Genomic DNA, 10054 nt, shown 5'->3' with positions numbered 1-10054 from the left:
TTAATGAATTCGGCCGTTTTAATTCTAGTGCATGATCCATTGAGTCTGTCCATAATGTGTAATGCTAAACTATAACGTGTTTTACCAAGTTATGACACATAATGCCAAATTACGATAATAGATTTGTAACGGTCGAATGAAATATTATAATCAAATTAATTATCAATTCGATTATTCTAATAACTATGTTTTAAAGAGTCTTTTACCAACTTTAATTTTGATACAAGTCACACAAAAAAATTCAAATATTTTTATTATTATCTTAAAAGCATAGAGGGTGCGTGTATATGTATGGTGTATTGTTCAGTATTTGGAAGAGTACACGCTTTGGTGTCCCAATATGATGTTGCTCAAATGCCTCAAATGCTTCTCTCCTCCCGTCTTTGATAAAAGATTAAATTTAAATTTATTTACATAGTAGTCCTGAAATAGGAAAATGGATCATCTCTAATTTTTTTAACACTTAATAAAATATAGTGTAATTTTTTATTTTTAATTTTATAAGTAGAACAAAAAATAAATAAAAAAATAATAAATAACTAAATTAAGCATTTATCATTTAATTTTCTTTTTTCATTAAAAAGGATTCACTCCCTGAAAATAGAGTATGTTATGGACTACTAGACTACTACTCACCACTCACTATATCTCTGACATCATGCACGTACCTGTCAACTTGTGAAGGAATGAAACTTCTTTATGCAATTCATCGGATTAGGTTTGACTAATTTTCTTGGCAAATGCTTACTTCCCATTTGGTTTTATATCTGTTGAATACATCTTCTAGTAGATCTCTCTCTCTCTCTCTCTCTCTCTCTCTCTCTCTGGAATATTATTGATGAAATTTGAGGATATTGCTTTCGTAATTACACTTGGCTCAGAGCATGGAATATGAGTTTAATTTTGAACTATAAAAAATTGAGTTGTAATATTAGAAGAAAGTTATCATTCATTTTATTTAATATGTATTAATTTTTAATTAATAATAAATAAATATTAAATAAAACCTGATTATTGTTAACTAAGTTTTTTTATTGTTAACATTTTAAAAAAGGAGGCCACTCAGATAAAGATACTTAAAACGTCTTTTTTTAAAGATGTTTCCATGTTGTATTTTAATTGGTTTCTATATAATTTATTCGGTATTCCTCATCACATATTATTAAATTCCTCAAAAGATTTTCTTTCCAGAAACAATAAAAAACATTTAATTTGGACTAAAATAAAAAAAGTAATAAATTAACTATTAGATTTTTTTAAAAGATTATTTACATAAAAAAATATATCACATTCATCAATATATATAACAAGTTCTTANTAGATGGAATATGGCTGAAATTTCGATCCAATCCGCACTAAACTCATTAGATCAAATTTGATATTCGTACTTTTTATGTTTGGATCAGATATCAAATATATCCATAAAATAAAAATATTAAAAAATTTTATTTTTATAAAAAAAGTCAATATTTTTTTTGTTTACTTTTTAAACATATTTACTTCTATCTTATTAGAGTGTGGATCCGATTCGATCCAATCCGATCATATCCTCAAATTACAGATTCGGTTTATTCCTTGGACCGTTTAAGGAATAAACCGGTGTGAACCGGTAAGAACCGGTGCAAACCGGTCTGCTTGAAAAATTTTTTAAAATGTCTCCACAAGGTCTCGAACCAATAACCTTGGAACAAGAGCAACCTCTACTTGCCACTTAGCCAGTGCACTTCTAAGCATTATATTTGACAAATACTAATTATATAGTATACATAAATATCTAATTTAATTTAATTTTTGTTTTTTCTATTTTTAAAATTAATTATATTTTAATTATATACCATTATTAATATAAATATAAATTTTACTAAAAATTTATTATTTTACTTTATCTATTTTATTGCTAGTATTGTGATTAAAGTTATTTGTTTTGATGTTAGTGTTAAAATCTACTGATATTATAGTTAGATGATAGGCTTTAATTTGTGAATTAATTATTTTTTATTGTGTCAAAATAAGATACTATTGTAGTATTAAAATTTTATGATTTTTTATATTAGTTATTTTTAGAAGTTGAGACTTGATTCTTCATAAAATGTTAGTGAAGATATGCATTTCAAATTTTAATTTTAAGTTTTTAACTATTTTATATTTTATATTTATGTGAGATCGGTTTTATCAGTTCAACCAGTGATTTATCGGTTGAACCAATAAACCAGTGAACCAGTAGCTTGACCGGTTCGATCACTGGTTCGGTTCTAACAACTATGTTTCAATCTAATTTCAAAAATTTCGATTTACTCAATTTAGTCTCCCAACTTAATAGTTATTACTCACATTGGTTCCTAATCTTATTTTTGTCACTATCTCACAAAATCGTTAACGACATGCTGAGATGGACTAACGACTGTTACATTATACATTCTAGCGACTGTTTGATGTGACAATTGAAATTTTTTCACCTTATTTTTTTTTCAATTAAACACTTAAAATCCTAATATGAGTCACGGATACCTAAGTTAAAAAATCAAACTAAGTAAATTAAAACTTTAAAAATCAGATTAAAGCTCGAATATAACTTCAAAACAGAACTTTAACTTATGTAGTGATTAATTTAAATGAGAATCAAATAAATCAAAATTCAACATAATTTTTATCAATATTTTCAAATTTAAAATTTCTATACCAAAATTAACTAGGATTTTTCTTTAAATTAAAAATTTAATGAAATAGTGACTTTAATTATCTTAACTAATGTCCTAATTAATTACTTTTATGTTTTAAAAAAATTGTATATGAGAAGAAAATAATTAATTTGTCTACTTTAATAAATAGTTATTTTACTAAAATGATTTTAGAAAGAAATTTTTTTGAGTAATTTAATAATATGTGACGAGGAACACCGAATAAATTATATAAAAACTAATTAAAATACAACATGAAAACATCTTTAAAAAAAAGATGTTTTAGACGTTTTTACCTGAATGGTCTCCTTTAAAAAATGGATGATAATCGGCAATAAATAACTAAGTTAATTTTGTTTTTACTTTTTAATTCATTTTTGTTCCTTTTCATCACCCTGTATTCCTCTCACCACCAACAATATCACAGCCCGTGGTTGCCGAGCACCATTACTGACCAGTGACCACCATCGGCGAAAATTTTAAATGTAGGAACATCGAAAGGAAAGATGACAGATCTGTAACAAAAAGAAAATTGTCTTATTCAAATTTATTTAAAAATACATTTACGACTTTTAGATATTATAAATAAGAGTCAATTCTATTTTATCGGTATCTATGTAATAAGAGATCAATTCTATTTTTATCCTTATCTATGTTTCGGGTGTTCAGTCACACAAGAAAAGTCATATCTAGCAACTCCAAACACAAACCGACATCCAGTGAGAAAAACAGAGGGAAAATGGATTCAGTCTTAAATTACATAAACCCCACCGCAATAATCGGAATACTTTCTCTAATAGTCTTGCTCTATATACTTCTCTTTCGTCCCTTCAAACGTGGTGGTAACCTCAAAGAACCTCCCATGGCAGCTGGTGCGTGGCCTATACTGGGTCACCTTCCATTGTTGCGCGGTTCACAGCCACTCCACTTGACTTTAGGCACCATGGCTGATAAATACGGACCTCTTTTCACCATCAAGTTCGGCGCTACAAAGACCATAGTACTCAGCAACTGGGAAATGGCCAAAGAGTGTTTCACCATAAACGACATGGCCGTTTCGTCTCGCCCCAAAACCGTTGCAATTGAGAACCTTTCTTACAACTTCGCCGTTTTCGGTTTAGGACCGTACGGTCCATACTGGCGCGAGCTTCGCAAGATCGCAACGTTAGAGCTACTCTCGAACCGCCAAATAGAGCTACTAGGCCACGTTCGCGTCTCTGAAGTTCAAGCTTCCATTAACGAGCTCTATAGTCTTTGGTCCAGAAAGAAAAACAAGGAGTCTTATAATTCTGATGATGACGGTTATGTGTCGGTGGAGATGAAAGAATGGTTTTCGCAACTGACCTTCAACACGGTTCTTAGAATGATTGCTGGAAAGAGATACTTTGGTGGTGCTACCACGGATGCTGTGTCGGCGGCCGGCGGCGAGGAAAAGGCGAAGAAGTGTTTAAAATTAATCGAAGATTTTATGCATCTTTTGGGGTTATTTACTGTGGGAGACGCTATTCCTGCGCTCAGGTGGATGGATTTGGGAGGCCATGAGAGAGCCATGAAAAGAACTGCTAAGGAATTGGACAGTGTTTTGAATGAATGGTTAGAGGAGCATAGAAGAAGTTTCGGTGAAAAGGCTACCAGTGAACGTGACTTCATGGATGTTATGATTTCCATTATCGGAAAAAAAAAGATTCATGGGTTTGATGCTGATACTATAATTAAAGCCACAACAATGGTATGAGTTTATTTTTAAGTTGTGTACGATTTTATTAGGAGTTAATAATCAACTAATAAAAGTTCAATATATTTAAAAATTAAAAATGTACTTTAAAAATCTAAAAATACGTCCTTTATTCTTCAAAATTTTATGTTAACTTCAATACTATGGCTTATTGTTATTGTTTGTCACTTTGTCTATGATTTATTTAAAAAATATTATATGGATATAAAAAATTAGTCAACAAATTAGTTATTATATATTTGTATATAAATACATGTATTATTTAATTTATTTTTAATATGTATTTTATATTTTAGTATATATTTATATTAATAATTTATTTTGGTGGCTAATTTTTTTCCGTATGTATAGCATAGTTGATATTTATTGTTTATTCTATTGCTGGTTGCTTATAGTATAGCTTACATACAACTCTAGTCAAACATATGTCAAAAGTTAGTTTTATTTTTATTCTAGTGTTATTTCTTACTTTCATTTTTCTAAATTAGAAAATAAGTAAAGGAAATGATCAACATATTGAAATTTGCGAATCAGTACAAAGTTGTGTAATTCAATTAAAAACGAGTAAACTAATTTGACTATTATTGGTTTTATACCATTTGACTAAGTGTCCTGTTTTTCAGAACAATCATGTTGAGAAAATTAATTAATTATACTAGCACTTTTTTTCTGATTAATTTGGTAAACCTTTTTTTGCAGGCAATGATCGTGGGAGGAACTGATACAACTGGTGTTACTCTTACATGGGCACTAAGTTTGTTATTAAGAAATCCTCGTACACTAAAAAAAGTAAAAGAAGAACTGGATAGTCAAATTGGAAAAGAGAGATGCATAACGGAGTCAGATTTAAACAAATTAGTGTATCTTCAAGCCATAGTGAAAGAGACACTAAGATTATATCCAGCAGGTCCTCTTGGAGGACCACGTGAATTCACAGAGAGTTGCACTTTAGGTGGATTTTATGTTAAAAAAGGATCTCGACTAATTACAAATATATGGAAGATTCAAACTGATCCTAGTATTTGGTCAGATCCCTTGGAATTCAAGCCAGAGAGGTTCCTCACAACTCACAGAGACACAGACCTTAAGGGTCAGCATTTCGAGCTTTTGCCATTTGGAAGTGGTAGAAGGATGTGTCCTGGAATGTCGTTTGCACTTCAAATGGTTCACTTTGCTCTGGCCAGGTTCTTGCACTCGTTTGAGATTTTGAAACCATCTTCTGATGAAGCAATTGATATGACTGGTATCCTTGGACTGTCTTATGCTAAAGCTACTCCAATTGAGATTCTCATCAAGCCATGTTTGGCTCAAGCTTGTTATGAAACCACGTAATCTTTAGTACTTAGTAGTATATGTCGGTGTTCGTGTGCTACAACCATATGAAGCTATGAAGTATAGTGCAGAAGATTTGATTTGGAATTCCAGACAAGTTATAGCCTACACCTTAGCTTGTGAAGTTGGATGATGATCTATTGAAATATCTTAGTGTGGTTAGTGGTCTAATAAGTAGTAAGTGCTTTTGGTTATGCTTGTTAAATTTTGGCTTGACTTTATACTGAGTTAATATGATTGTACTCTTATCATATTACTACTATACTCCACTTTGATGAGTATTAATATACAAAAGTATAGCTATCGATAAAATTTCTTTTGCAATTGCTGTTGAATAAATGGTAATTAGCCAAGTAACTTCTCACTACATAGCTGTTTATCACTTTATTGCATTGTTCAATGCTAACAAGTTAGCAACATAGGATTAAAACCCTTCATATAGGCTATAACATGATGGTACCAAAATAATGGAAATTACATTCCTCAATCATCATTTCAAGTTACAAGATTAGCAGCTGCAGAATTTATAAGTTCTACTAATTGTGGGTTTGAAAAATTTATCTGTTCTATATAACATTTTGGAGGTGAATTTACAAACCAAAATCAGTGTTGTTAAGATATAGTACTAGTTTAAGAGGAATCACCAGTGTTGATATTGGCATTAGGTTCCTTATTTAAAAAGATTGAGACATACTGCACGATGGACAACCAAATAGAATATAAAGTTGATAAAATTACAGAACAATTAGTAAGGCATGCAAATTTTAACTGTAAACTAATGGATTTTAACCTGGTCTGTACATAGTGTTTTCCATTTACTAGCCAATGGTTGAGGACAGTATCATCCTGCATACATGAGTCATATGTTAGCTAAATCTGAATGCAATTTAGCTAAATTTTACACACACTTCTTATTTTTCAAAGAAACAGCACCTTATGCACTTACTAGCTCGTATCTTCATAAGTCCTAACCATAACTGTAGTGTTCTCTTCCAAGTTACAGAAGTAAAGGAAATTGGTTCATATAAATGAATTTGAACTTACAATTGTCTCAATTAATCAACACTGCATAAAAGGAATGGCCTGTATTTGAAAATTGAAATTTTACAAAGGAACACGACATAGAAGAAAAAAAATATAAATAAAAAACTTACAAAAGTGTAAATTAAATTGTTCTTTTGTTGCTTGCTTAAGTAAATAAATTGAAAATATAATTATACAAAATTGGGGATTTCTTTTAAATAAATAAATTAAATTCCATATTTATATGTGTTCATACCCTGACTCATCGCTTAGCCAAGCCCAAACGAATAAGGCCGAATCGATAGATATTTACCCGGATCGACACTTACCCGACCTCATAACTTCTACAATCTGAATCATTAACTAGCTCTTACAATCTTTTCTATTTATTTAGAAAGGAGATCTCAATAACCTCCCTATCAAAACGGAGTAACCAACCATCACTAAAGGTGGGACTACTCAAAAGGTAGTTATTGACACTACGATAATGACGAGCAAGATCAGTAGTTGCTTATTTATATTTAGTTTCATATACTTATGAGTATGTTATTTATGTTTATTTATGTTTAGTTTCATGTATGCTGACTTCATTATGTGTATGACTTTGTCAGTTTGCTTATTCAGATTTTCACAATTTCATGTTTGGATGGCACATCATACATTGAATGATAAATATAATGAAATTAGTTTCATGTACTCAAGAGAATCACAAACATAATGAAATTAACTTTACTCAAGAGAATCACAACTATATAGAGAAACACGAAACATAAAGGAGGAACAATAAAAACTTGATCACAAGGACGACATGGACTAAAATAAAGACAACACAAATACAAAAGGAGCAACAGAAACAAAACCAACAACATCATGACAGCTATGCATCACATCCGGCCGTGGAGCCTCGTTGAGGCCAATTCCGATGAGCGTGTTCTGGCTGTCTGCAGAGGCCACAACAGTCGAACTGTCATAAGGTGGCCAAAGTCCATCTAGAATAGGCGGCGAAAATTCCATCCGGTATACACTAAACACCTTACTTATGCTATAAACTTCATGAACGTATGTAACCCAATTCAATCAGGACTGAGCACAGTATGAGATCGCATGGCAGCACGGGTAATGGAGAGCCTGAAAGTACCCGCAGTCACACATGCAATCCCTGAGGGAAACCCGATATTTACCGAGCGAGAAGTTACTGGTAGGGGTCATCTTAGCCACAGTATACTCAGATTGATGCCTATCAAACAGAGTGACAGTAAAACATCTCGAATCTCTCAAGTTGCACTCTATTGCCTTCACCAAAGCTTGGCAAAACTGGTGCCCAGTTCCCAATTGTGCCTCTGCCGTCTGTCCTCGAATGACAAGAAGTTCTACAAGCCTTCTGTATGTGGACTTCACCAATGCAGTGATCGACAGATTTTGTGTGCCCTTCAATACATGATTAACGCACTCGGATATGTTCGTCGTCATGTGGCCGAACCATCTGCCTCCATCCTGGTGTTGGGTCCACTTATCGTACCCCATTCTGTTCGTCCAATCACACATGGTCGAATTCTCAGTCCTCATAATATCAAACCAATAGTCAAATTCTGCCTCAGTGTTGGCATAAGCTGCATTCATAAGTAGCAATCTCGTATCCTGACCCTTGAAACTGAGGGCGAAATTAGCTGCAACGTGATGAATGCAAAACGCTCTATATGCATAAGGTGGTAGCCAACCACTGTCAGGTGCCTCCAGTGTAACCTTAATGTCATTGTGCCTGTCAGAGATCACCAGAATACCTTCTTGTGGGATCACATGTTGACGCAAGTTGGATAAGAAAAAATCCCAGGGCTCCGCATTCTCGCCTTCCACAAGTGCAAAGACAATGGGCAAGATATTCAAGTTACCATCTTGTGCGATAGCCAGAAGCAAAGTGCCGCCGTACTTCCCACACAAATGAGTCTCGTCGATGCTGACTAGTGGCTTGCAATGTCTAAATACCTCAATGCATGGAGAAAATATCCAAAAAAGACGATGAAAGTACACTGTAGACTCATCAACCTGATCACCGACACGTACCGGAGAAGTCTTCAATAGCGCCACGGTTCCATCCATCGTGGATTGCACACCAAGGATCCAACGGGGCAACTCGGCATACGACTCTTCCCAATCCCCGTAGATTTGTGCAGTTGCCTTCTGTTTTGCCATCCACACCTTCCTGTAACTAGGCTTGAATCCGTAGGTTGCCTCAATAGCTTCTTGCAACACGTTTATCGTAACCGCTGCATTGGCTCTAACCAACGAAAAGATCCTTGCACAAATGACATAATGATCGAGCTATCGGTGATCGCTCAAAATCGATGTGGCCAAGCAAGTGTGAGATCCGTTGTACCTTCTAACCTCCCAAGTCCTCTTTCGCTGCCGAAGTGTGATGCGAATCATCCACGTGCAACCTTTTCCCGAACTCCTTGCATCTCCCATGATATTTCAGATGATCTGACTCTATCACCCGGTACTCAACTCTACGACGGATGCTATAATCCTTTATGCTCAATACAACTTCCTCCTTAGTCTGGAAAGATTGGCCAATCTAAAATTCCCTAGAAGGATTTTTCTTGTGTGATCCTTGACCTTCAAAGGTAGGATCTATGTCTGGTTGCTAACCGATGGCTTCCATGTTCAGCGTTGAGAAATGTGGAGGGTGTTGTTGTGACCCAAAACTGGATGACCCTTGATGTGTAGGTAAGTTTTGAGGAGTATCCTCATCACTGTCCCCCACGATGTGAGCTGGCTCACCGTCTGAATCATCCTTTCGCATCGCATTTTCAACCTGATCCGGTTGACCGTCACCTAAAATACCCGGAATCATACGGGGTGACCTAGCTATCCCAGCTGCAATAGATGGAGGATCAGCCAACAGACAACCAAGTGCAACGACATGCATCGAAGTAGAAGCACCCCCACTGTCGTCAATTGAGGATTCGGCGTTGATGCCTCGTAACTATCGACACCATCTTCCAACTTGGCATACAGCTCGTGTATTTTCACTTCCGAAAAACTGCGCTGACAATAAAATAAAACCTGCATATCTTCGTCCGGTCCTATCACAAATGTTTCATACTGCACACCAGTTGACACAACCACAATCGGAATCTTGTAGAACACCTTCTTCACCCACTTCGCTCCACACAACCACGCCTTTTGTAATATACTCGTCTTTAGTTCTGAAAAAATATTTGTTGGCCGGATAAAAACACTCACCGATTCTCTATCAGTGAACTTAACACCGTGCCTTTTTTTTTTA

General features: G+C 34.2%; 2 protein-coding genes across 3 annotated transcripts; one reads left to right on the top strand and one right to left on the bottom strand.

Annotated features, from left to right (window-relative positions):
- On the top strand, nucleotides 3313–6068 carry LOC107643961 (cytochrome P450 82A3). 2 transcript variants are annotated; one of them, XM_021124373.1, is made up of 3 exons: nucleotides 3313–4407; nucleotides 5113–5767; nucleotides 5812–6068. In XM_021124373.1, the coding sequence occupies exons 1-2, from the start codon at nucleotides 3331–3333 to the stop codon at nucleotides 5743–5745; spliced, it is 1710 nt and encodes a 569-aa protein (XP_020980032.1). In that variant the 5' UTR covers nucleotides 3313–3330; the 3' UTR covers nucleotides 5746–5767; nucleotides 5812–6068. The 2 variants fall into 2 exon arrangements, with proteins under 2 accessions (XP_020980032.1, XP_016203205.1); XM_016347719.2 differs by having other exon boundaries at nucleotides 5113–6068.
- Nucleotides 7846–9231, bottom strand: LOC107640990. The gene is made up of 2 exons (XM_016344497.1): nucleotides 9143–9231; nucleotides 7846–9043 (listed from the first exon to the last, which is right to left on the bottom strand). Exons 1-2 carry the CDS (start codon nucleotides 9229–9231, stop codon nucleotides 7846–7848), a joined length of 1287 nt encoding a protein of 428 aa, XP_016199983.1.

This window comes from Arachis ipaensis, chromosome B05, assembly GCF_000816755.2.
Source record: "Arachis ipaensis cultivar K30076 chromosome B05, Araip1.1, whole genome shotgun sequence".
Lineage (NCBI taxonomy): Eukaryota > Viridiplantae > Streptophyta > Magnoliopsida > Fabales > Fabaceae > Arachis > Arachis ipaensis.
This window is presented reverse-complemented; position numbering and strand designations above follow the sequence as displayed.